The sequence below is a fragment of the Melanotaenia boesemani genome, chromosome 14 (genome assembly GCF_017639745.1).
Source record: "Melanotaenia boesemani isolate fMelBoe1 chromosome 14, fMelBoe1.pri, whole genome shotgun sequence".
In the NCBI taxonomy this organism is placed as follows: Eukaryota; Metazoa; Chordata; class Actinopteri; order Atheriniformes; family Melanotaeniidae; genus Melanotaenia; species Melanotaenia boesemani.
In genome coordinates this window covers 5,458,000-5,485,098 of record NC_055695.1, presented here as the reverse complement: position 1 = coordinate 5,485,098, position 27,099 = coordinate 5,458,000, and the positions used below count along the sequence as shown (strand labels likewise).

Genomic DNA, 27,099 nt, shown 5'->3' with positions numbered 1-27,099 from the left:
AATAATTATTTAACAGTTAGTGAATAAGCTGATACTTATCAGTGTTATTACTATTTAAAATTACATTGCTGCTACAGCATCACAAAGGAGGTAAATCACACTAAATCCATACAGCTGTCTGAATTCAACATATGCAAACATGCTTGACAGCAGTTATATAATGATCCACTGCTCTTGTTATTTGTAATAAGTCAAATCATTTCAAAACAATGTTTGGATTATTTTTAAGATAAAAAATGCACTAAAATTTGGTACAGATTACTAACAAACAACTGAAACAAAACCCTAAAGACAGATGTAATGGTTAAAGTTTCTGACAGCTTTCAGAACGTCTGCGTGCACTATCATTATTTACTTTTACTGGCGAAATCAGCTTTACAGACTCAGCAAACAGCTCTTATCTTTCAGCTTGGATGTGATCCTGTTACATTGCAACAGTGAAAAAGTCATGTTTTTCCAATAATGATTCACTCTGTAATTTCCAGTTTAGGGCAGTAATAAAACAGTAAAATAAATCAATATTCAGAATTAGGAAGTTTTATCCGACATGTTGTAATACATTTGAGTGGGTGTCTCTACTTTAGTTTTTGGGAAATCACATGCTCTTGTTAAATTTTGATAAACTTTTATCTACATTTTGAAGAAAAACTGAGTGGATACAATAGGAGCTGAGAATGTGTTTGCACCATTCACCCCCCGGGTGACACGACGCCGGGCCAGGTGGGATGAGCTTAGAAAATGTTCTAACCTGATAAATAATGTTGATGTGTGGCCTTTGTTTGTACAGAAGATAATTTCATATTAATATGATTCCTCAAACAACTTCTGCTATTATGAGTCTTTTCAGAGGTTCAACCCAACTAATTGTTCTTATATTTTATATTAGACCTCCAGTGGACACTGTTGCACTTCACAGAATACAACCTCAGAGAAATATATACAACATGATGACTTTATTATTAACTTAATGTTGTTTTTATGATAAATTTCGCCCAGAAAGATTCATGCGTCTTGTTTTGGTAAAGCCTCTTTCCACCGGCAAACGCTTTTGTCTCTATTTAAACGGCAAACTCGTCCTCCACCGCTCGTCATCACTTCTCGCTGGATCCTGACCAATGACTTGAAACACATATTAAAACTGATCATGGAGTGGACTAACACATGATATGCCTGGTCATGGTGCGTGGATAAGACCCAAAGGAAGGCTTGACAAGGCAGGAGGCAGACCAGTGCAAGAACAAGGTTTTAATAATCACCACAAACCAAATGACTTGTAATGACAAACCTGGAGAAACACGATGGAAACAAGAAGTTAACATGACAATGTAATGACAAGGAGGAACTGAAACCAACAGGCTTAAATACACTGAAGACAATCGACAAGAAACAGATGAAATCAAACCAGGTGCACTTATGACAGGAAGCAGAAAGCAAAACAGAACACACAAGGGAAACCTACAAAATAAAATGAGAGAACTCAAATAAACTGAACTAACAAAACCCTAAGCCATTTTAAAGCATTTTTGTTAAAAGAATCTTCTGAAAATGCCATTTTAATTACTAAATTTAATAAATGCAGAAAGAAGGGATGTTCCAAAAGCATTTTCTTCTGTAAGATACAGATTCCGATACCAGGAGTTTAAGTATCTGCAGTACCAGTACTGGTGAGTACCAATCCGATACCTGTTATTTTATTAAGAGGTCTATTATATTTATAATCTATATAAATTGAATTTATTATAGACTTTGATCTATGATATTAATAATACTACTTAGTATTGATAGTACTTACTTATTAATAAGTATGTACTTAAAATGACACTTTAATTTTAGGTCTGTTCATTTTGGGGATATTTTCTATTTCTTTTTTTATGGTTTTCAATTGAAATGCAATTACATGCTTTTTATCAGACATTACTAGAGCTTGAGTTAACAATATTAACGTATGTCTCTATTATTTGATTCTGTCGTCCACTAAATTACATTTGCATTAAAAAAGTTTCCTTTTTGGGACAAGTATTGCGATTAATTGAGTAAATGAACTCAAATCAAAGAATTTCTAATAAAACCATCTTGAAATTAGACTTGAACTAAACGTTTTCACACAGGAAAATACATTCTAAAACATTGTCTGTTATTGCAGTGGCTTTCTGGCTTTCTATTGTAAATTCCTAACATTTTTAAACACATTTGTGAGTCTTTGTTATTGCTGCGGTTCGTTGAGCTTTTCCTTTGAGGAAACAAACTCCTTGTGACAACCCAAATGCTTTATAAAGTTGCTGGTGTTAAATTTGGCAGAATTTGTGCCACCTCTGATACCTCAGCCCTGCATATAAGGCATGTAGCTGTTTGCTGATGGGATTTTCTAATGTGTATTGATACCAAATTGCTAATATAATGTAATGCTAAATGTTATCACAACAGTGACTCACATGCAGCTGCTTCTCAGCCTACCAACTCAACACAATTATCATGTGAGACAGTGTAACTTCCTATGGCTGTGTGTGGTTGTGTTGGACAGGAAAATAAATAATTATTCATTTCCATGGTGTTGGATGGTGTTTAGACAGAAATAATATCCCCTTACTTTTGACAGGATCAGGTAGTATTTCTGATGCTAATATTGGTAATGACCCAACTCTAAAAGACGAGCAACATGATGTTTTTTATTCTAAATGAGCACACGCTCAACATTGTCCTTGAGTTTGGATGCAGCCCACATTAACTGTTCAGGAGCCAAAACAAAGAGCCCAATACCTTGACCTGTTGTCTGAACCCACATCCCTACCTGGTTGGGCATTAGAGGCTCCAATTCACAACTTATAGGAACAAAGATTTGGTGCTATTTTGATAATGCTACAAACCTTACAGGTCTTTTATGTTCCTTCTTCGTGAGTAAATTGGTCAAAGCTGCAAGATAATTTCTATAGACAATATCAGTCAGATTGCTTTAAAGCTTTGGTAGACTATTGTTGCAGCTACAATGTTTTCATGCCAGTCATGAAAGGAAAAACCCTTTTCCTTTAGATCCCACTTAACTGCTGTTCATAGGATCTTATGTGTCAGGCTGCTTGTTTAGTCTCAGCTGTAGGCTTGTGCATTGCCTGCAGCACAAGATGCTATATCTTTAGGGTGAATGTGAGGCAATGTTCTGATAGAAATACAAAACTTGTTAAGTGCATTTTGTTTTGTTTTTTAATGACAGAGTAAATTTCCCCTGTTCCCCAGTGCACTATGACCCCTCAGCCAGTCAGAGCCAGGCATTGGCCTACAGTGCAGCAGATAGCTGCTGTTTGCTCATCCTTTGGGAGAGAAGCCAAAGTCCAGCATCCGGCTCATATGTGTCTGTTGAAACTCTGTAAAAACTAGGATTAGAGGTCTTGTAAAGAAAGATTTTCAGACTGGTGAATGTGTTATTCTAAATGTTAAATTATCTACTTAAATAGTTTTTTGTTTTGTTTTTTTTTCTTTTTAGTAATCGCACTGGATTAAACCAGAGTTCTTACTGAACACAGTCTGTGTGTTTGTTAGAGGATGAGCGTGTACCTGCTAATCCTGTGTTTGGCTTTGCTGCAGCAGGAGGGGAGAGCCAGGCCCGACCCACCAGGCTGCAATAGCCCTGATGCTGTGAGAGTGGCAGAAGAGGCCCTGGAGCAGATCAACCAGGACAGGACAGACGGTTACATCCTGAGCCTCAACAGGCTGTATGATCTCTCTTACACTCCAGAACAGGTTAGGGTGAAAACTCACACACACACATGCATGCAAAAAAATATTGACTGTATCTAAAAGATGGACTCTCTGGTACGCTGACCTGTTTTGAACCATCAAGTGGGTTATTAATTGATCAATGTTTTGGGTGTTTTGGAAGAATGACGTGCAAAGGATGGGATTGAAAGAGCTCTCAAGGACATTAAGCACATCAGTTGGATATAATCCACCACACTATCCTGTCGATCAAAGCAAACACAACCATAATCATGCATGACTTTAAGATTCAATGAAAATGAAAAGGGTGATTAACTTAAAAGTTCAGCTGTAATAAAAGGTAAATTTGCTGACTTGCTTTTTCAGCCAGCCTCTAATCAGCATTCAAGGAGATGCAGTTTTAGGCACCTCAATGTAACTAAAATTGAATTAAGAATTTTTTGTTTGAAAGTGAAATCCCAATTTGTATCTTAATGTGTGACACATGTGTTCAGGAGAAAGGTGGATCACACTACAAAATGACTATTGACGTTATGGAGACCAAATGTCACATCACTAGCAGGAAACCATGGAAGCAATGCAAAGTCAGAGGTATTGGAGATATTCCAGTAAGTACCAAACAAGCTTGTATCGTCATATGACTGCCACAGAATTAGACTCAACTAAGACTCAGACAACTCAGATCTCTGATTGAATTTAGTATAAAACTGTTGCCTAATGTAAGCATTGAAGCTTGCATGTGTGCCTTTTTTTGTATGAGTCCATCAGAAATGTAAAATGCAGCCATGAATCTATCAGTTAGAAAGAAGGAGCCGGTTGCTATGGTGATTCTAAAATGTTTTGATGCATGTTAGGGAGGGGCAGCTCACTGAAATACTGTCAGATACTATACAGAAGTACACAGGAAATACCTAAAACTTTATCCCTCAAACAAAAGATTGCGGTATTTAAAAACTGTAAGTTGTATTGAAATAATTCTCGAACTGTGAGCAGCAGCAACGTCTGCTGAACACATGGATGAAGTATGATTCTTCTGTGTACTTTCTTTACTAAAGACCTCTTACCTTCTGACTGAGAAACATTTTAAGTCAAAAATAACCTGAGTCAATGAGAGTAGGGGTGGTTCAGCTCTATGCTCTGAGACAATTTGAGAGAGCACCATAGAATGTATCACAATGATGATTACATTGGGAGGAAGAAGACAAAAATGGTCACATTTTCATGTATAGTTTCGGAAGTGAAAGGAGTTTGTTTGACAGCTTTTCTTAGTAATTTCCAGACCCACTGTAGTGTGACATCATCATACTACAGTGTGTACAAAATGTGTCAATTTTATACAAATTTAAACTGAAATTGAGCTAAAACTTTAAAAGAAAAAAAACTGCCCTTCATAGAGAGTAAATATTTTAACATACGTTACCTGTTATATGAGTTATAGAACTCTGAAGTGAATTTTTTACTTGTTTTGGCAGAATCACATTCATTTTTATGGGATAAATTGAGGTTTTGTTTTAGTTTTATTAAACACTGTGCAATGAATCACTGCCAAAAGTCATAGCACACTTCTCCTGATCCAACTATACATTCCAGTGTATTATTTTCTTGGCTTTTAACAAAACACTTTTACAATTTAATTCATTGGTACCAGATGTCCCATGAGCTGAACAAGACAAATGAAAATGTATTTTACTTAGTCTCCCTTCCATGTACCTACACATTTTATACACCATTGGAAAACTAAGATTTTTAAGATATTACAGATGTATACCATTTTAATCTACAATTATAACTGTAGATTCAATAAACGCTTATTTCTGATCAGTTGCAAATTAAATTAATCTTTAAAATACATGCTGTACTCCAGCTGGAGTACTGCAGTAGCAGATGACAGTGCAACAAAAATGGTCCTGTTACTTCAGGAAAGGGTCCAGTGAAAAAAGTATTTTATCTTTAGGAAAAGGATTTTAAGGGGTTAAGTGCAGATAAAAAATGTCAGAAAATAAGAATGAGAATCTATGTGCTTTCAGGCCTTCAGCATTAACACCCAGAATAAGTTATTCTGTTTACTACCATGATATATTTTTTTGTTTGTTCACTTATCTGCTTCCATCTGTGTCCATTCCTGTGAGTACATGAGTGTGTTTGTGTCCTTCAGGTGTATGGAGAGTGTCAGTTATCTGCCTACGTTGGCACTCAAGTCAAACTTCAAAGCTACTCCTGTGCACTGCGTGAAGGTAGATCAATATAGTCATAAAAAATAAATGTTGAATGATAAATCTGTAAAAGTGAAGCTGGTGATGCCAATAGCAGATTCACACTTCAGATCTTAGCATCTGTCACTGTGATGTCTCTATGTTTTTGCAACTTTCCTTCAACATTTCTTATAGTTTATTTTTGTATTTAGTTCCTGCTACTGCGGTGGTGCATGTGTGCCCAGACTGTCCCACGGCTGAAAACTTGAATGAGCCCATCGTCAAGGAGACAGCCAATCTCTCCCTGCAACGGTTTAATGAAGAGAGTCGCCTGGCTAACTACTTCACTCTGGAGAACATTACAAAAGCCAGTTTACAGGTGGAGAAAAATTAATGCAACTAACCAATTAGAGCCAGAATAATTCCTAAAACTAAGCAATTACATCCATCCTCCCTGAGTCCCCTTGAAGCTACACTTTAATTTTTCAGCTGATGTAGTTCAGACATCTGATTAGGACACCTCCTGATCGCCTCCCTTTAGTGTTCTGTGTTTGTTTTTTGGTTTGTTTTTTGGGTTATTTTGTTTTGTTTTGTTTTGTTTTGTTTTGTTTTTATGGGTTTTTTTTTGGGGGGGGGGGGGGGGGGGGGGGCGCATTTAATTAAAGGGGAGGTAACTGGGCAGACCCACAACATGCTAGAATAGTAGGAGCTGGAGAGTGTTGCTGGGGATATTGGGCATGTCTGGGTTGTTTCTGTAACCTGACAATGGACGGACGGACGGACGGATGGACGGACGGACGGACGGACGGATGGATGGACATAACATTGTGGTGTAATAATTTGTGTATAGTTTACGTCCACGTGTGCATATGTGGCTTGTGTGTTTGTGTTTTTGTTTGTTTGTCAGTGGGTTGTTGGCCCATCCTACTTTGTGGAGTTCACCATTCTGGAGACCGTCTGTTCAAAGGAAGCAGGAGCCAGCGAACTAAGCAGCTGCCAACCTATGGACTGTCAGTTTGCTGTGAGTAACTTAAAATATATTAATCAGCTAAAGTCATTTTATTACACTCCATGAAAACTGTTGATATTTGTTTTTCTGGCTACTTGTAAGATGTGGCCAGACAGACACGAATGTGATAGCAGATATAGGATTGAATTATCTTTAATAAGAAATTAAACAACTAGGGTGCAAAGTTTAAATTTATTTAGCGTTTGTTAAATTAAAAAAATCAAACTGGCTACTTACATATATATTCACTCAGAAATTAATAAGCTAATGCTGAAGGTAAAATGACCTTTAACTCACCAAGGCCTCTTAATTTCATAATTTCTTAAAATTTTGTCAGTAATTAGGGCAAAGTACACCTGGTGAACTCTCTATTTCAGCATAAAAAGAGAAATTTGAAATTTAACATCAATCACTGGATCAACTACCGCACAATAGAGCAGAAAGACAATGAAATTCGGCATTGATCAGAGACTCATTTCACAATAATTCAAACCCCCAAATCACCAGTTTAAAGCTGTTGCATGTAAATATGTGTTGTTTGAGGCATTGCCACTTTTCTAAGATATTGAAAAGGACTCAAGCCGTCACCCTCAGCTGGGAGGAAAAGGTTTGGATAGAGCAACGTTCCAAATAAGAAATCTTCATATGGATTTCTGATTACCTTAGTGATATATATATATATATATATATATATATATATATATATATATATATGAGATGTATGTGAAATATTCTGGTCTTAGCTGGATTATGTCAATATTATTTTTTCTTAAGACTATTATATGCAATTTTAAAAAAGAGATTTGTAGCATTCTAGCAAGCACCATCATTCGTGTTTGAAAAGGAGGAGACAAGGCAAATTTATTTGTAAACCACATTTCATGTACAAGACAATTTAAAATGTTTTACATACCACATTAAAGTCATTACAAAATATAAAGAGAAACTAAGTAATATTAAGACATTATAAAAATCGTGATTAAATTAAATTAAATTAAATTAAATTAAATTAAATTAAATTAAATTAAATTAAATTTTTAAAGACAAGCACCAGTCAAAATGAGCTAAAAGTTACTGTGCAAATTACATGCATAGGCACATGAGAAAAAAATGTTTTTAACCTGGATTTAAAAATGTGAAAGTTTAATCTCCACTGGCAGTTTGATCCACTTGTTTGCAGCATGACAGCTAAATAATGCTTCTCCATGTTTAGTCTGGACTCTGGTCTGGACTAGCTGACCAGAGTCTTTGGATCTAAGAGCTCTGCTAAGTTTATATTTTCACTGATAGTCTTCAAACTTATTGTGTGAGTGACTGGAAACCAGTGTAAAGATTTTTAAAAAGAATTTGGTGTGATGTGTTCAGATCTCTTAGTCCTAGTTAAAACTTTAGAAGCAGCATTCTGGATTTGAGTTGGTGAAGAGCTGCCTTGGTGGCAGCTTTGATGTGGTTGCTGGAAGTCAGATGAGATTTTTTAGTCTTAAGAACACCGCACCAGCTGTTCAGTGTGGTGCTGTGCTGTTATACTCTGAGGCTGCTTGCATCAGATTCCTCGGTGGATGACAGGATAAAGGAGAAGGATTTCTTTTGAATTCCTCAGCATGACTTTAATCATCTGGACAGTTGAGTCCTCAATGCTCCAGCAGCATGATGATCCCAAAGGCCAGACTTTTTGAAAAGCCCTCCCAAAGCCTTGACATCACATATCAACCAAAGTTTTGTCACCAACTTGTTGCAACAGAAAACATATATTTATCTAAATATCACTGTAGGTGGGCTATTAGTGCCAGAAAACCTCCAAAATTAAGCATTCTGCCCTAGACAATGAGTTGAATTGAAAGTCTACAAGTTTTGTGGCATTCATGTCCAACATGGCTGTATATAAACATCTGAAGTGAACTGTATATTTAACTCTAACTATTCTTGCTTCTCCTCTCTCAGCATAGAGGCTTCTGTTTAGGGTCCCACGTGGCTCATGAGGAGCAGGTTGAACTCAGAAACCCTGTTGGCAAAAAGAGCAGCTTCTTTCAGAACAAGAAACCTGTAGAGGTGGAGTGTGAGATCTATGAACCTCAGGTACCTAATTTCACTGCTGTGTTTAACTAAAAAAGTTTAAAAAATATGAGTTTATAAATTACATTTCTGATGTGTGAAAATTGGATATGTGAAAGTTTTTTTTAAGTCTTTGCTATGTCCATCTTTACCACTAGATGTCAGTAATTCTTAAACTCTGATTTAAAGCCATTGTTGCGTAAATGTATGGCTTAAACTCTCTCAACAAGTTTTATTTTTCCCTGTAGGCTGCTACTTTAGAGGAGCAGGCACACGCACAAGCAGACAATGGACACACTGAGCATCAGCACCACAATCACACACACCTTCATCCGCATGAACACATGCACTCAGTCACACCAACCTCAGACATCACTGTCTCCAAACCAAGGCCATTCCTTGGTACTGTGGTGGATCAGCCTGCCTCTCCTAGATCCTCTCCATCCGCCAGCTCCTGCCCCGGTCCCCGAAGAAACAACCTGGGTTTAGAAAGACTCAAGCTCTGATTTCTGGACAGATCTTTATTCAATGACTGAAGCTTTATCTTGTAATTACAAAGAAACAAATCTGATAGTAACTTATACTCAAATCCTTCCTGTAAGTTATCAGATTGGCTGTTTGATTAAAGTATTTTTCTCTAGAATATCTCTAACATATTAAATCTAATATAAATGCCTCATTCATTTGCTAAAATGAAGTAAAAAGATCTTCCTCTGTCTGAATTCTTTGCTAACAAAGACTTGTCTTGAAATAAAACATTAAGAAATAACTGTCATGTCTTTTCTCTGTTGCTGACTATTTAAAATATGATAAAAAATATAATGTAAAATAATTGTGGATCAGTTAAAGTGACCTTTTCTATCCTCTTTTTTTATTTAAACTCTAAGATTTGAAAGAACAGTGCTGCAAGGGGTAACTCAAAATCATGCCAACGTAGCTTATGCTGACAGAAAATACCATGTATAGCTCATACTTTTAGATTTGACAATATTTATATTGGGAAAATAATTTGCAAAAATATTGTGGAAGCAAATTGTAATTAATTTTGACTGGGAGAATAATATTAAAGCTCAGTGCAGCACAATTTATAATAGTTTCACATAAGTTAAACACTGAAAAGTTAACGTTGTATGATCTTTTATGTAGCACACAAAAATTAAATTTCCTTCAGGAAATGAAAGCTCATTTAAAAGTGCAAAAGTTCAGACGACACTGCTATTGTGGGCTGTATAAGGAGTGGACAGGAGGAGTTCAGGAAACTGACCAAGGACTTTGTTGCATGGTGTGACTCCAACCCATCCATCCATTTTCCATACCACCAATTCAGGGTTGTGGAGAAGCTGGAGCCTATCCCAGCAATTAGCAGGCGAGAGGCAGGGTAATCCCTGGACAGGTCCCCAGTCCATCGCAGGGCGTCACTCCAAACACCTCCATTTATTATTTCACGGACTGGATGTATTGCACTTACAAAGACAAACCCATTTATTGCACCACACACTTCTTACACTCAAATTTATCTCCATTATGTTCTGTTTAGTTCATTTTCTCAGTCAATTCAACCTTGTCTTTGCATGTCTTGCATTTTGTAAAAAAAATATATATATATATATATATATATATATATATGTAAAAAAAAATATGTGTGAGTGTGTGTGTGTGCGCGTGTGTGTGTGTGTATTAAAAAAAAGACCGTGGATTTTAGGTGAACTTGCTGGTGAATTTTAGGAGGTCCGGGCCTCAGTCTGAACCAGACTGGATTGCTGGTATAGACTGGATGCTCTGTGCAGGAGATGATGGAGTCTTCTACTTGCACTTTCTCAGAAGGCCGACATGCTTCTACATCTTCAAAAAGCTGCTGCAGATGTTCTATCAGTGTTGTGTTGAGCCCCTTCTTCTATGCAGCAGTGTGCTGGGAGGCAGCATCAGGAAGAAGGACACCTCATGTCTGGACAAACTGGCGAAGGAAAGAAAGCTCTGTTTGAGGCAGAGCTGGACAGCATGACAACCAAGGCAGAGCGACAGGCTCAGAGCAGACTATTCTCTTTGTGTTCTTCCAAATGCATCTCATCTGTTGGCTCCTGTAAAGAACTTGTTTCTTGGTTTTTATATCAAAATAAATAAATAATAATAAATAAAAATCATCAAACTTCCTGCACTCGATATCGTTACTGCAAACCTTCTAGCAGTGAACTGAGTCAGGATACTTGCATCAGACCTATTTGTAATTTGTGGTGGCAGATTCATGGGCTCAATAAAGACTGAAGCTCACAATGTGATTGGTAGACTGAGAGTGTGTGAAACAGCTCAGGAGATGAACAAACCTATTGGATTTAAATCTCCATAGTCAGTGCAAATGGCTAAATGCAAAGTTGTAGACTCATTTATGAAGTAGTTCACGTTCTGTCAAGGAAGATAGTATGTCATTTTTACAATAACACAACACAGACTGAGCCAAGAAAAAGAAAACTCACTTATACAGGAGCAGCTGCTCACACAGTGTCTGCAAGAATGTCTACAGAGATGTGGACTGTGTACATCTGTCTTTGCAATACCATGCCCTGCTAAAAGCTCTGAGTTGTAGTTGCTATGAATGATGAAGAATTCATTAAATGTGAACAATTAAATTGGATAAACTTCATTCATTTTCTTGTAACCAGCTGAATTTATTCAGTGTCACACGGCACGTTATTGTTAAAACAGACTTTATCACTTTACTTAAATTATGATTTATGTACGTAATGACATAGATACATTGTTAGTTCAGAGCTGTATACACTCACTGGCCAGCTTATTAGGTCCAATTGTTTGTTAACACAAATCTGCCAATCACATGGCAGCAACTCAGTGCACTTGCCAAGTAGACATGGTGAAGACAGTTTGCTGACGTTCAAACTGAGCATCAGAATGAGGAAGAAAGGGGATTGCTGGTCTGTGACTGCTGATCTACAGGGACTTTTCCCACACAAGCATGTCTGAGGTTTATGGAGAATGGTCTGAAAAAGAGAAAATAACCACGGAGCAGCAGTTGTTTCTTGTTTCTCGTTATTTGGATCCCCGTTAGCTGTTGCTATTCTACCTGGGGTCCATTTGTTAAGTACAATCACATGCAGATAAACCTTTCTGTACCAAAAAGCTAAGAAGATGTCAAATAAGCACTGGTTCCAACCAAGGTCTGCAGAATAGCATCTCTAAACACACAACACGTCCAGCATTGAAGCAGATGGGCTACAGCAGCAGAAGACACACCGGGTGCCTCCTGTCAGCTAAGAACAGGAAACTGAGGCTACAATTCACACAGATTTACCAACACTGGACAATAGAAGATGGAAAGACGTTGCTGGCCTGATGAGTCTCCATTTCAGCTCCACATTCAGATGCTAGGCTCAGAATTTGGTGGGAACATCATGAAAACATGGATCCATCCTTCCTTGCATCAACACTTCAGGCTGTTGGTGGTTTAATGGTGGGGGGGATATTTTCTTGGCCCTCTTTGGGCCCCTTAGTACCATCGTGGCCTGGTTTAACCAGCACATCCTACCTGAGTATTGTTGCTGACCATGTCCATCCCTTTATGACCACAGTGGAGCATCTTCTGATGCTACTTCCAGCAGGATAATGCACCATGTCACAAAGCTTGCATCATCTCCAACTGCTTTCTAGAACATGACAATGAGTTCACAGGACTCCAACGGCCTCCATGATGCTTTCATGTCAAAATGGGGACAAATCTCTGTGGAATGTTTTCTACACCTTGTTGAATCATTGCCACCAAGAATTTAGACAGTTCTGATGGCAAAAGGGGTCCAACCTTGCACTAGCAAGGCATACCAAAAAAAGTGACTGGTGAGTATATTTCTTACATCATTACACAAAAACTAAATATTTTCTTATATATTCTTATATGTCTCTCAGGCAAAATAATTGATGTGTATAAAGGAACTACATATAAGGAAATTAATTATGATTTTTGTTTGTTTGTTTGTGTTTTTTAAAGAAATGTTTAGATTTGCCAGCTATTTTTTTTTCCACCTGTTTACATACATTAATTCTGTGATATATTGGTATTCTGCATTAATAAGCATGCCCACACGGTGTCACCCTTTCCTTTGGTTTCACTTCGCTTATGTGAAAGTTGGAATTCTCTTTTTTTCTTCTTCTTCTTCGTTAATTTTTTAATCTTTTTTCAGCTTTTTTAACTGCTGCACTGAACCTACAAACTGCTGCAAGGGTTGGCCCATATTGTTTGCCGTACTCTGGACTCCATTCCCCTGTTGGCAGCATGACTCTAAGGATTGAATAGTGACATCTGTGTTCATCTCCAGATCTGTGGAGGCAAGGCTGTGAAATCCACTGGAACTTTTGGATGGACTGCCATTAAAACCTGTAGAAATATTTGTTGGGTCAAAAATTGCTGAAATCTTGCACTATGCCCTGCTATTAGTCCACCTTTCTCAACCTTACAGCCTGAATTTATTTTCAATTATATATTAAAAAAAAAGTAAACTACAGGACTACAATTTACAAGGTAAATACAGGAAAAAAGAAAAAGACTGGAATAAAAAAAAATACAGTTATATTTTAAATAAACTAACAACAAGTAATAAGTAAGAATAAATAATAATATACATAAAAAAATAAAAATATACAAAAAATATAAGTAAAAGCAAATACGTAAATAAAATAAATCAGTTTGATAAAAAGAATAAATAAAAGAAACAGTGGCCAGAAGGGCCACCAGGGGACATCACAGGGTTAAAGAGCACATCTGAATTTTTCAAATTTGAAGCATGTCAGTAGTTTTTTGTTTTGTTTGTTTTGTTTTGTTTTGTTTTGTTTTTTGTTTGTTTGTTTGTTTGTTTTTCCTGTGCAGTCAGAAGTCAGTGTAAACTTATTTTTTATCCTTTTTAAACCTTTGATTAAAGGTTTAAAAATCTAAGCCATGTGACTTTAATTTCAGCTTTCTATCTGGTCCAAGAGCAAAGCCCATTACCTAACGTAGACCACAGGAGCCCTGTGCAGATATACTGTAATGGATGTTTATCAACCAGAAGTCTGTCTTTCTGTATAAGAGACAACGATTTCTTTGTTAATTGACCCCTGAGTGTGAGGTGCAGGCAGCTTTTCTGCTGTTCTAATATTACATGTTGTCACATTACCTCGGGCATTTTAATGGAAGTAGGCTATTGCTGTCATTATTTATCCCTCTGCTTCTTCCCTTCTGTGTCGCCTTTGCTGAAAGGAAGACCATGTGACCCACATTCTCTGTAAATCAACATTATTAATTTAGCTTAAAAGACCCTCAAGATGTCTAAGGTCTTGAGTGTTTGTGTGTATGTGCCAGCACTGACACACACAATCTTTTACACCCACATACAGTGAAGTGTGTGTGTGTGTGTGTGTGTGTGTGTGTGTGTGTGTGTGTGTGTGTGTGTGTGTGTGTGTGTGTGTGTGTGTGTGTGTGTGTGTGTGTGTGTGTGCGTGTGTGTGTTTGCCGCTGCTTTTGGCTGAGAAGAAGGTTGTTATAAGTTCATAGGCAGCTTTTAACACACTGACCTCACAATGACCGAGTCTGCACTATAAACTTTTGCTCTCACCCAAATTTATCTGTACAATTGTTCATTGTAACATGTGTCATGTTGGGTCTCGAGTTGACCTACTCAGGTGTGTGCTATTAATATACTATCACCATTTAAATTACTACATGTGATAGGTAACTATATTTATTATCTATAACTATTTAAAAACATACATCTAGATTTCTTTGTGATGGCATTTCTACGTCTGAGATAGATATAAGGCATATTTACATATTTTACAATCATAAACTCGTAAGTAATGCTTCATTTTCTGGCTGTATTTTTAAAACTGAGTATTTTAAAACCTTAAACTATTTTAAATCCTTTTCTGTTGAAGATTTTAAAGAATTTGGACTTTGCTGGGTATGATGGGATTGTCACCAACTAAAATGTTTAATTAGAAAATAAGAAAAAAAATTATTTTTTTGCAGCTTAAACTCAGAATCAATGACAAATACAAAGCTGTTAATTTTACTGTGCAAAAAACACTTATAGATTTGAAAAATACAATTTTTGTTATTGTTACTGTTATACATAAATTTAAAAGAATATGACACACACACACACACACACGCAGACATGCATTTAGCTAGTTCAAATTCTTAACTCATTTTAACTTCACTCTTAGTACAATATAAAGCAAAAAAATGAAAAACTTAGTTTAATATCATTTAAACCAACATTAATTTGTCAAATCTTATGGAGGGTGTTGCAGACCAAATTTCACAGTTATGCAAAATTTATGAGTATTGGTTGAATCTGTGTTAACTGTTATCCAGTCATCCAAACACCCTGGATGGACTCAAATATGAAGGTTTGGGGACAATTTTTTTAACCGTTCAGGATAGTATCCACTCTAAACATCCATACCAGTGACTCATCTAACAGATTTAGTCTTACAGAAGTTTGTGAAACTGTTTAGAACCTCAACCTACAAATTAGTCCTCTTAATTAAATAAATAAAAGCAAGGTGGATGACAGTGTCCCGAGCCTGCTTTTGAGGAAATTTAGTTGTGGAACTGGATTCAGGACTCTACACACAATGCTAATTGCATTTACTTTGATTTGAAACTAAACTATGGCTTTCATTCTTTCTGTACCTCTGACTTTAATTACTGCTTGGTTAGGTTTAGGCATCAATATACTCAAAAATACTTAAGAAGACATCATGGCTTGTGTTCATATACACACCAATAATCAAAATTAACCTTTTTTCAAGCTTTCAGCAAGACAAGTTATAAATATAGAACCCTGCTGGTCTGCACCAGAATTTCTAAAAGCTTTGGGGGTTTAAATCATAAACTTTAGCTGTTCTCTGCTGTAGCCATATGAGGCCTGCACCATTTTGACTTCTAGGTGGAACCATGCTGTGTTTGTACACTGATCTCCAAAGCCTACCTCATGTAGGGGAGCATATGCTTTAAGACCAGTCCTAATCAACAGATCAGCTTGTACTTGAAGACCTGGCAGAGGATTAAATTACTTCCCATCCTTTTAAAAGTCTTAAGAAGACATGGGGTCTATGAGGATGACTGGCTTTATTCAGTAATAATTTCTCATGCAGAGACAGCAGCTGTTCCTGTCTGCTTGCTGGCTGTTTTGCTTTTATAAGGTTGTGGTGGTCATGACCACTGGGACTGGAACACCAGCTTGATGTAAAAAATTTTTTTCTTCAGCTGTCCTTCAAAATGCTTCATGTATATTAAAAAGAGGTGGTGATATGGGAGTTCTGAGGGCCTTGTAGTCAACATGTGCTTGGAAATGTGTTGTCACGTAAAGCTGAAGGTTGCTTTATAAAGGTTTTTTTTTTGCACTAGACTAATCTACATCTCCCACAAAGCCTCATTTGAGAAATAAGAGAATACAGGTTGTTGATTGATGCTAATGCTTTTAAATTTAGCTGAAGATCAAACCACAAGGGTTTTTTTTTTTTTGTTTGTTTTTTTTATTTGGCTGCCAGATACCAGTTCTGAACCAACAACATTCAGAATGAGTTATGTGCATCTTCACCCTGAGGATACTATTAAGAGTGGTACTCTGTATCTGTTCAAGGAGCTGGTGAGAATGTGAATTTGTGCTGCCCCACTTCCCCCTCTCCATCCGCCTGGGACCACCTTACGGGAGGCAATGCATCTCTACTCCCAGAGTGGTACAGATGGTCTGTGCATCATACAACATGACACGTGCATTAAACATGCATGCACCTTTACTGGGTCTGTTTTCTACTGAATCTTATTTTATTTCATATAGTTGAACAAAAAGTGTAGCATAAGCTAAATATAAAGGAACTTCTTTACTGACAGGATCTCACATCAGCGTCTTTGCTTTTTCTCTTTACATTCAGTGATGAGCACAAATCCTAAACATGTCAATAAACATATCAAGTTTAAACTTTAAAGGTGCAGTGTGTAACAAAACCAAAAGTCAACACCGGAAAAATGTTACATATCATTAACCCTCTAAGTGTCAAAGTCACTAAACTGCAACAAGCACCAGGCCAGAAAGAAAGCTTAAACCTGTTACCACTTTCAACCACGACATGGCAGACACGTGAATCTTCAATGTAACACCATGGTAGGCAAGGAGAGGGTGGGGTGAATGCAAAGTTTATAAGGAAATTGCATTTAAAAGACACCATACGGAGCGGAGTAGATGAAGAAGCACTTATAGTCAATTATACAGCAAACTCATGCAACATATCAAAATGCTTTTTCACTATTGATTAAATACTGTACTTTCTCAGCAATTATCCTTTTAAATTTAGCCCTCTGAGGATGATGATTGGTCAGTGCCTAAAGGGTTAAAAACTGAGTTTGTATGGATATCCAATCACTTTACAAAAATAACTTTTTATTCTTTTAAAATGAGATATCCATATCTACTTGCTGTGGGTCCACATACATGGAAGCTGCCATATTTGTGCCATCACTTTTATTACAGTGTCACTGAATGGACAAACAACTGTATGTGAAGTGAGAACCCTGTGAGCTTTCAAACTGCAGTGTTGTCTGATAGGTGATAGAGCACTGTTTGGGATAAGTAATGCTTATCAAAGGGCACACAGAAGAAGACAGTATACATGTACACATTTTTAATTAGTTACCTGTGGGGCAGTCATCGCTGCACCTGAGGCCACTGGATCTGCAGATGAGAACATGTTTATATCTGGAGAAATTTTAGCCACTGATGGCCACTGTTCATTCATAGCTATGCTTGGCTTTTGAAGTCATTTCAATTCTCATCTTCACCACTAGATGTCAGCAAATTCTACACACTGCATCTTTAAGTTATCATGCCAAATGAGGCCCTTTAACCCTTCAAGCAACCCCAACTAGTTGTACTTGTCAGTCTAAATACATTGCTATTGTCCTACTAAAAGTCATTGTTAGAGAGCTATGAAAACTCTGAATTGCTTAAAATAAAAATCATGTTTCCTACATTTTTGATCTACAGACATGTACAATGCATTTTGGGATGATGATGCAAAACACAAGAAGAAGACGAGCACAAATGTGACTCGTTTGTTGCTAGTGTTTATGTTGTGTTTGAAAGATGCACTACAGAACTTTTGCACTTTTCCCAGTAATATGTCCCCTATTAGCCTCTGATTAGGCATCTACCTTGCTTCCTACCTGTATTTTGAGCCATTCAAAAGACAACAAAAACAGCAACATCAGTCTTCACTGATTTCAAAGTAATAAAAAGGGGAGAGCTGAAAGAGAGAAAGTCTGTGGATAAACACGGCTTCCTAACAAACCGGGTTTATGCTCTTCTCTCTAGACGCCTTGGAGTCATGTTGTCAACCACAGCTTCTAAAGGAGCTAACAGTGGATGGTTAGAAACGAAGCCTGTTTCTCTTAAGGCACCTAAATGCCTCAGGTTGATGAGTGAAAAACATGAGGAGAAACATCAGAGACAGGAGACACTGGATGTACCTCTGCTGGGATCAAGACAACCTGCTCCTCCTGTCACAGCCTCTGAGTGTAAACCATCAGACATGACCACAGAGTAACCTGGCAACCCACTGCTTTATTTAGTCATTATTCCAAAAACACGAAGGATCGCTTATTGTTCTTTGACATCATTCCCCAGAATGTTTTGCAAAGAAAATAATGGAAGCATATGTGTGAAGTTCATTTTCCAAAATTTTTTAAAAACTAAACAGTGAAGTACTTTTAAGTGCTTGTTGTTATAGCTTTAGAAAATGTTCATCAGACAAGTCCAAATATTCCTCCAAGTCAGGGTTCACCACCACCACCCCTTTATTTATTTTTTATTCATTTGACAGGCAAATGTAAAAACACTGAGAAACACAGACTTTTTCCTTTATCAGAGACAACAATGACTACTCACCTGTAATGATTTCCAAGAGGAGGAAGAGTACAGACCCACTCACAGGCAGTTAAGGACAGGAGGCAGAATGCTGCAGATGATGAGTAATTTATTCAAAACTCAAAACAAGACTTGACATGACACGATTTAACTTAGACTAGAAACTGTGAAAGTGAGCCATGAAAAAACTCTGACAAACCATGACGAAGAAGCCATGAGGCACTCAGGATGAAACCATGTTGAAACCAAGAGGACCTGACCAGGAATGACACAAACCTAGACACAAGGAATTGGTAATCAGCCCTGGTGTCCAAATGAATGTGGAGGCTGAACAGAAACCCATGACCTACCTACAGACTAACTGAAAACATAGTAACAGAAAAAGACAGTCCACATTTTTGACCTGAGTAACACAAATTCTTAACTTTACTTCAACCTAGAACAAGAACCTAAAACATGATCTTAATAACTTAACATAACAAAGCCTGCCTATAACACAAGAACCTAAACATAACATTATAAACCAAGAACCCTAAAGCCATAATATAAACAAAAGCCTAATACACCCCATGATCCCAAAAAGAGTTCTTAACTAAATGAAACATAAGATAAAGGATCATGGTGGACTAGACATGACCATAACCCACACACATCCCATAATCATGACACTTACTCCCCACCCCTGGTCCTACATAGTCTTATTACAGATCAGAAAAGATGAAAAATAATACACATCCTTCCTTCTTACTGTAAGCAGATTAACAGATAGATAGTTACACAGCAGATAGTAACATGCAGAGAGGTAGTCTTGTGGAAATGAGGAAGAGAGAGAAATGAAATATGGTGACAAGTCCGTTGACAGAGGTAAGCATCTCATTTGTCTTGTAATGTCTTTAGCTTAGAAATGTAACTAATCATACGGCCCCAAACAGAATCAAATTTCCCAGATGTACCCCTCAGATCATACTGAATTTTCTCCAGGTCTAGGTACAGCATGAGGTCTTTAAGCCACAAGGAAGCTTAGAGGGTAAACAGAGACTTCCTCTCCAGCAAAATTTGTCTATGTGCTAATGGGGATGCAAAGGCGATACTATCTTAATTCTTCCTCCTAATTATTTGGGAATCTGATAATACTCCAAAAATGGCCAATTCTGCACATGGCATCAGCTTTATATTTAGAGCTTCTTCCAGACATTTGAAGATAGCTGTCCAGTAATCTGACAGACGGGCACAGAAAAAAACACGTGTGTTATGTTTGCTGGCGTCATGTGACATACATGTATCTGTGATATTGGAATAAATTTTGGATAAAGATGGTAGACAACCTTAAATTGTATCACATTGAGCCTGGAGCGAGATTAACTGTTGTTTAACCGAGTTGGTGCAGAGTCCCAGTCAGTGTCACCAATAACCCTTTGTTTCCTTTCTTTTTATAAGACTCAAATTAAGCTTTAGATGTTATTTTTTTGCAGTCAAGTCTCAGATTTTGACTATCAAACCAGCCTTCCCACTTTTTTGATGCGAATGAGTAGGACTTAAGAGATTTCTAAGATTAAATAACTTTTAAAAACCAAATTCTGCCCTGTTCATTTCTATGTAAATAATGCTTCCTTCTATAAATCTGCACTGATTAGGTCATTTATTACAAAATAAATAAATTAATTAATATGATTATTTCTACTTTATTCTCATACAGAGGTTTCTTACCCTAAATGTTCTGGCAAATATGACCACTAGTTGGTAGCCTTGGCCTTTTTATTTTTACCTAAGAGACCAGGCCTGCAGGGCGATACAACTGTAAAGTTCTATTAGTATTTCCTATTTTCGGCATCAGTTTCTTTTTATTTTCCAGCATATGTTTATTATATCATGAGGAGATTCATAATTTAAAAGCACAGAGTTTCTGATTTGGGTTTGTTTTCAGTTAAAGGTCATTTTCTGTTTTCTGTCTTAGTGTGATTAGCAGCTGCGCAGGTTCATAGAAAAGTCAACGTTTACAAAACAGTGACTGTCCAGCAAGTCATCATACCACTCCTTAGTTTGTCATTCAAAATTTTTTTCTTGTCTGTGTGCGTGTGCGTGTGTTTGCGAGTAAAGGGAGGGTAATAGGAGAAGGGGGCAGGTACCACAGTGGGAGCCACTCCTCCAGCGGGCCACGGTGCGCCTCTGTTCCAATGGAAACAGGTGGGATTCCCGGACTCCTCCAATCACACCCTCCCTCCGTGTGGAGGGGGGGGCAGAAAGCCGAGAACCGGAGACAGGGCACGACCAACTTCCACACAGAACACCGGAAAAGTCGGGAAAACACATCTGTGCCCACATGACGCTGTGTTTAGGGGCCTGCATGTGTGTTTTGTTTGAAGCTGTGCGCGTTAGCGGGGGCAGCAGTTCGCTGGAGCGCTGGTGAAGTTGTGGCCGCCACTTGGCTGCTGTCGATGCGGTGGAGGAGCGCTGCTACGCCGGGACGTTTCACTGCGATGGAGAACGACTACTGACCCCATTTAGGATTGTTTTTCTTGGATTTATCCCCGTTAAATCGATCTGGTTTGTTTCCCGTTGGAGTCCCTCTCGATTTATCTAGTATTGTGGATTAATAAACAGTTGGAAAATGCCTGGAAAAACCAAATATAACCTGGTTGATGATGGGCATGATTTAAGGATCCCATTGCACAACGAGGAAGCATTCCAGCATGGGATCAACTTCGAGGCAAAGGTGAATCTACAAACAACTTAAAAGTAAAAAGAAATGGCAGTTAACTCATAACTCAACCCAAACCCCATGTTTTCGGGTATTTTTCGTTGTGCAACCTTTTGCATTTGAATCAGAAATATCCATTTGCGCATTTTGGAACCAAACCCAGAGCTTTGGTTAGCTGGTGAAGTTAGCGAGCGCGACATTAAAGTTGCGCAAAGCTAAATATTACCCATTCTGTGCACTTGATCGGTTTAATTAGAATATAAACTGAGTAAGGGCCAGACATGGTTTCATTAACACGTTGTCCCTGTCATGTGTCACCTCTCCGACCACAGTACATCGGCAGCCTGGATGTGGCGCGGCCAAGCAGCCGAGTGGAGATCGTGGCAGCAATGAGAAGAATACGGGTGAGTCAAACCCCGAAAAATTGCGAGGAAATCTGACATTTCTCGTGTAAAGGTTTATCAGTCGTAATTAGTTAGGCATGATTTTGAGTGTTTACCGTCAGCAGGATTACAGTTGAGTCATAAAGGAGCACCTCAACTTCTACAGTTGACTTAAACTGCTTTTAATTACCCCTCTTTGCTGTTTATTAGCCAAATATTTGGACTTTAAATTAAAGCCTTACTGTTATATTATGATTTGGTTATTGTTTAGTTAACAGTAATGATAGATTAACTGGTTAAGTTGTTAAATGGATCTGTTAGCCAAATACACTAATTGATGATTTCTGAACTGTTTGGACAGCTTTTAGATTTTTCCTCCTAGGAAGTCTTCAGAAACTCATGTTTGATCATCAAAATGTGGCATAAAGTGCTATGACAGGTGATTAGACATGCTAACAGTTAGTTGTTTGGAGTTAAATGTGTGGGCTGTGTTGTGTTGGGCTTGCCTGGCAGGAGGTTTTGTCTACCATGTGCTCCATCACTAGTCTGAAGTTTCCTTTGAAGCAGTGCACTGGAGTGTGATTTCTCCCCCCTCCCTTCTCCCTTTCTTTCTGCTGTGTAAAGCTACAATTTATAGCTTTTTCAGTTCCAAAAAAGTAGACTTATTCTTAATCAGTTGGTATGCCAATTTGGCTGCACAATTTGGCTGAAACGCCTTCTGAATCCAGTGATGTAGAGGTGTTTGAGGATTAATGTGATGAACTAGTTGGCTTGCTGTGATCAAGTGACGATTCCTTAAAAACCACATCACATGCACGGGCCACTTCCTGAACATTTTAATTGGAATAGCTGCCATTTTTGTGTTTCTGATGCCTGCTGCCATGTTGTTGTGCTGTTGCTGATTTTTACAATACAGTCACTCCTCTTGTTTGTAGCTGAGAAAAATTGGTAAAAGCTTTTTTAAAGAAGCAATCTGCTCTTGTGAAGTGGACCTCCCAGCATGCTGCCATGGCAGCTGTTGTTGTTAGCAGGAAAATGGGCTTTGCTTAGTCTCTTCCAGTGTGAAAACAAGATATAGGGAAACCACATGTATCTAACTTGAAAGAGAAGTCAAATGCTTGTTTTACTTGGGTAGCAAGTAAGCTAAGCTGGCTTTTTGGGTAGATAAACAGTTGTTTGGTTAGGAATGACAGCACTTTGAAAGTAGAAATCACCATTAACACCAACAGGCTGTAATATTAGTTTTTGCTTAAAGGGCATACTAAAGAGGTTAGTCAGCTGTTCTTATATTTTTGTGTTAAAAATGACTTGCTTTGTTCACTTAAATGGAGAAGGAATCCCAAAGTGAGCTTATTATGGATCCGCTGGGAGCATCAAACCACATTTTTTCATCACTTTCCTTGATTCATGTGGTTTATTACGCAACCCTGACTGCATTTGGTCCCATTTAAGTTACAAATTAAACTAAGAAAATGCAGAGCAATGTTGTGTTCTTTGTTTCTACAACAACAGAGTAATCAGAAAGAGCTTTCTGTGAGAGAATTAATAATTTTCCAGCAGCGGACTGCTGGGTTAGTTACAGAAAGTGCTGGGGTTGTCTTTGCTGACCAAGCACGGTAAAAGCACAGATCACAGGCTTCTGCTTTATCTGTTGAATGAACAGTAATATAAAGGTACATCAAAACAATGACAGGCAGCAGTGTGTTGTTACAGAAAGAAAAGCACGAGGGTTTTTCTACAGGCAGGTTCTGTTGTAATAATTGGATTTGCAGGGAACAGTTTCAGGCTTCTAGGAAGCTTTTTCACATCTGTGCACATCTGTTAAGGCTTTTAGACTTTTGGATGTAGAAAATCTGTCTAATCAGTTATGTCTGGTTAAAGCTTTGTATAACCAAAAGGAAAAAAAATGAGAAACTTGATTAGAAATACTTTTTATGTGTATTGTGATAACCTGAAGTCTTCATCAAGCTCACAGTTCCACAAACTCGGGATGTCACGTGATGGAGCTCACCAGCATTTTCTGTTTTTGAAAAGGGATCAAAACATGACAAAACATTTTGTAGAAAGAGAGGGTTTCTTCTCTCCCTTATCTAAGTCCTCCTAGACTTTTCCTGACATGCATCTAAATGAGGGATATCTCTACAGAGGGACCTTATCTAAACTAAAACTGGGCTCATTAGACCACTAAAATTAGCACTTATTGATCGTATTAGGATTAAAGGATTTCTTTGCTATTCTCTCATCTTACAGCACCAGCTTCAGGTCATCTTTACCTAACAGCTTTGTATTATTTTGCAAGATTAAAGACTACAATTCAGATTTTTATGTCCAGTCCCCTCTCCCATGTTGATTGTTTACGTCTGTGTTGCAGCTGACAATAACGATAAGGTTTAATAAGGATTTAATTGGATACACGACTGTAATTGCAGTCAGATCTACTCATGCCTTAATGATGAGGCAGTGATATTGATAAACCTATTAGTGTACAAGTCCAGTCAGCAACAATTTGCCAGCTCTCCTTTCTGGCTTTGGCTGCAGTGACTGTGGGTTAGAGGGATAGTACTTTTATTTTTCTTGTATATGTTTTGGATTATGGTCTGTGTTTGTGAGAACATATGTTACAGCTGGTGCAAACACTGCATCTTTTTCATGAATGTGTTTTTATGACTCATATCCAGAGTCATAAAACCTGCACTGACTCTCTGAAGTGTTAACCAGCACCATGACATCACTCACTCGTAGTAAGTAATGTGCATTTTGCAGGCTCCCGTACTTTCAGCATAGTAGTCAAACAAACAAGAATGACTAAGGTGGAGGGAAGTTGTGAGATGTTGTCAGATGTTTAAGTTAATGCACTTGATACTTTTCTAAAAAAAAGTTTAGCTATGTGGTAAAGATCCTCGTAGATTGTCCCAGAATGATTTAAGCTTTTAATTGGAGAAGCATCCATCAGTTTAATTTATCGATATCTCAAACTATCTGGTGCTTAAGATGAGATTCTACACGTGAAAGCATGGAAAAACTTGGATGCTTATAACTTCTTTGAGTGTGGATGGAGGGAAAGCACATTTTAGTACACATTTAGGTGTTTTTATAACATCATTGCTGCATGTGTGTGTTGTAAACAGGCCGTGACCACTCAATAATTGAAGGACATGACTCTTCTCTTTCAGGTGATTTATTTGGAAAGATGTCTGTGGATTGCTGAGAAATCTGGTGATTGAAGGAAAAAAAATTAACTCAACTCACATGTTGTTGTCTACTTCTTGTTTAACTGCCTCCTTTTCTCTCCCCATAATCTTTAAATTGCCCACAACATGACAGAAGCTAACAGTTTGTAAATGACTGAAGTAAAGTCATTTACAAACCTTGAATGAAGTGATCGCTGCAAACTCTGGCATGATTTGACTCGGCTCCTTTTGATCCTGCCGGAAGGTTCAGAAGCGTCTTTTCTTAACATCTTTTGGTAAAAATTGTTGCCTCTAATTTTTATATATATATATATATATATATATATATATATATATATATATATATATATATATATATATATATATATATATATATATATATATATAAATTTGGCAGATTTTCCCTGTGACTTGTCCCCTAACAACAACTAAATCAGCATCCATCTTGCATCCTGCTTCTGCTCTGATCTCTCTTCAGCGAGTAAAACCCAGTCTGATGTTGACTCTTTTTTCATCGCTTGTTCTGTCTTTTCTCTCTTTTGCTGGTGTGTTCCACTAATGCCGTCCTAGTGTTTCTTGATTCCGCCACGGTGTGCATTCAAAGCAGCCGGTGTGTTGATATCCAGTAGACGCGGTGCGGAAGTGCTGTTTCTCAGGCTCGGAACGCTTCAGGAATGTACATAATAAATGTCAGTGTGCCATTAAAACAAGTTAGAAATGGATATTTTTAAGGTCAGAAAGTTACATAATGCTGCTTTAAGAACTCATTCTTCACACTCGAGTCTACAGTGAGCCAGGTTGACAACAACTTCCTGTTTTGCAGAACTAATGAGGCAGATGTGACATCCTGGGAGTACAAACAGGTGACATGGTTGCATTTCTGAAGGTTAGAGAAGCTGGAAAGACAATAAGTTCTGGGTTTACTAAACGTGGTTCATGCTGCAGCACAGGCCTCTCAGAAACCTGACCTAACACTTCCTCATCGGTTATCTGACCACTTCTCCCTGACATTCAGTGTAAATATAGACTTTGATAGCTCCAATACTTTAGTTTGATTGTATTACATAAAGGTAAAAGGCTAAACATTACTTTTCTTAGGCATCAATGATCAGAATAATTTATTTCCGCACTAAGTTACAGTCACAACCTTTCTTACTGACATGAAACACAAGATGGTAAAAAGCCGACACAAACCTTGTTCCTCTCGTTTCTAGTGGATGTTTTCATGAAACTTTTGTTGCCTTGTGGATTTTCAGAAAGAAAGTTTTGTAAAAATGAGACACCCCTGTGGTGTCTGTTTTTGTTCTAAGATTTGTATCAGCCTCGGTTTCTGCATTGTCAGTTAGAGCTATGCTGGCTGCCTAGCAACCGCTTGATGCATGCTGTCATCGTTCATGGTGTGTATGAGTCACCTGTAAGCCAGTAGCTGATAAAGAGCTAATGACACGGCAAAGCAGGAAATAGCCACCTGCAGTGTGGCAAGATGCAGAAACCCAGCAGGATCTTACCTTTACTAGCAAATCTACACATTTACACACACACACGATCACATACAAATGGAGCTAGATAAAGAGGCATTGTTTTGCATGCTGCTTCAATTATTAACTACTAATCTCTGAAGTGAGTTGGAAGTAGATGGAAAATCAGTTTAAACTTTGCTTTGTAAAACTTTTTCTCTTTTAAGACTGAACCTCACTTGATGAGTCTGTTTGTGATAATATGATGAAAAATAGAGTTTTAGATGTAAAATTGAATAACTGAAAAAGCCAATCATGTTTCTGTAAATCTTTTGCTTTTTAAAAAATTTTCTCTGAAAATTTAACTATTCCCCATCTATATAAGTATTTGCTGTGAACCATTTGATTTAGACTGAAAGAGCTTCAGAGAAAAAAAAAACACCATAATTCTGACTTATCTTGCTTTTTTCCCCATTCTGAGATGAAGATCTTGTATTACAT

General features: G+C 37.7%; 2 protein-coding genes across 3 annotated transcripts in view; both read left to right on the top strand.

Annotated features, from left to right (window-relative positions):
- The first annotated feature begins 3,319 nt into the window (after positions 1-3,319).
- Positions 3,320-9,730, top strand: LOC121653557 (fetuin-B-like). The gene is made up of 7 exons (XM_042007110.1): positions 3,320-3,732; positions 4,203-4,316; positions 5,864-5,942; positions 6,113-6,279; positions 6,808-6,921; positions 8,851-8,985; positions 9,210-9,730. The coding sequence occupies exons 1-7, from the start codon at positions 3,535-3,537 to the stop codon at positions 9,465-9,467; spliced, it is 1,065 nt and encodes a 354-aa protein (XP_041863044.1). The 5' UTR covers positions 3,320-3,534; the 3' UTR covers positions 9,468-9,730.
- An 11,372-nt stretch (positions 9,731-21,102) lies between these two features.
- The window catches only part of LOC121652732 (carboxyl-terminal PDZ ligand of neuronal nitric oxide synthase protein-like), a 196,756-nt gene continuing 190,759 nt past the window's right edge, over positions 21,103-27,099 (top strand). Inside the window, exons 1-2 of one of the 2 annotated variants that reach the window (XM_042005671.1) lie at positions 21,103-21,582; positions 21,900-21,971. In XM_042005671.1, the coding sequence (XP_041861605.1) occupies positions 21,478-21,582; positions 21,900-21,971 (177 nt within the window). In that variant the 5' untranslated portion in view covers positions 21,103-21,477. The remainder of the gene's footprint in view (positions 21,583-21,899; positions 21,972-27,099) is intronic. The other variant, XM_042005672.1, reaches the window with a different exon arrangement.

Coding starts and splice junctions, on each gene's coding strand:
- LOC121653557 (XM_042007110.1), top strand. CDS start 3,535: ATGAGCGTGTACCTGCTAATCCTGTGTTTGGCTTTGCTGCAGCAGGAG. Junction 4,317..5,863: donor GAGGTATTGGAGATATTCCA/GTAAGTACCAAA, acceptor TGTGTCCTTCAG/GTGTATGGAGAGTGTCAGTT. Junction 8,986..9,209: donor GTGAGATCTATGAACCTCAG/GTACCTAATTTC, acceptor TTTTCCCTGTAG/GCTGCTACTTTAGAGGAGCA.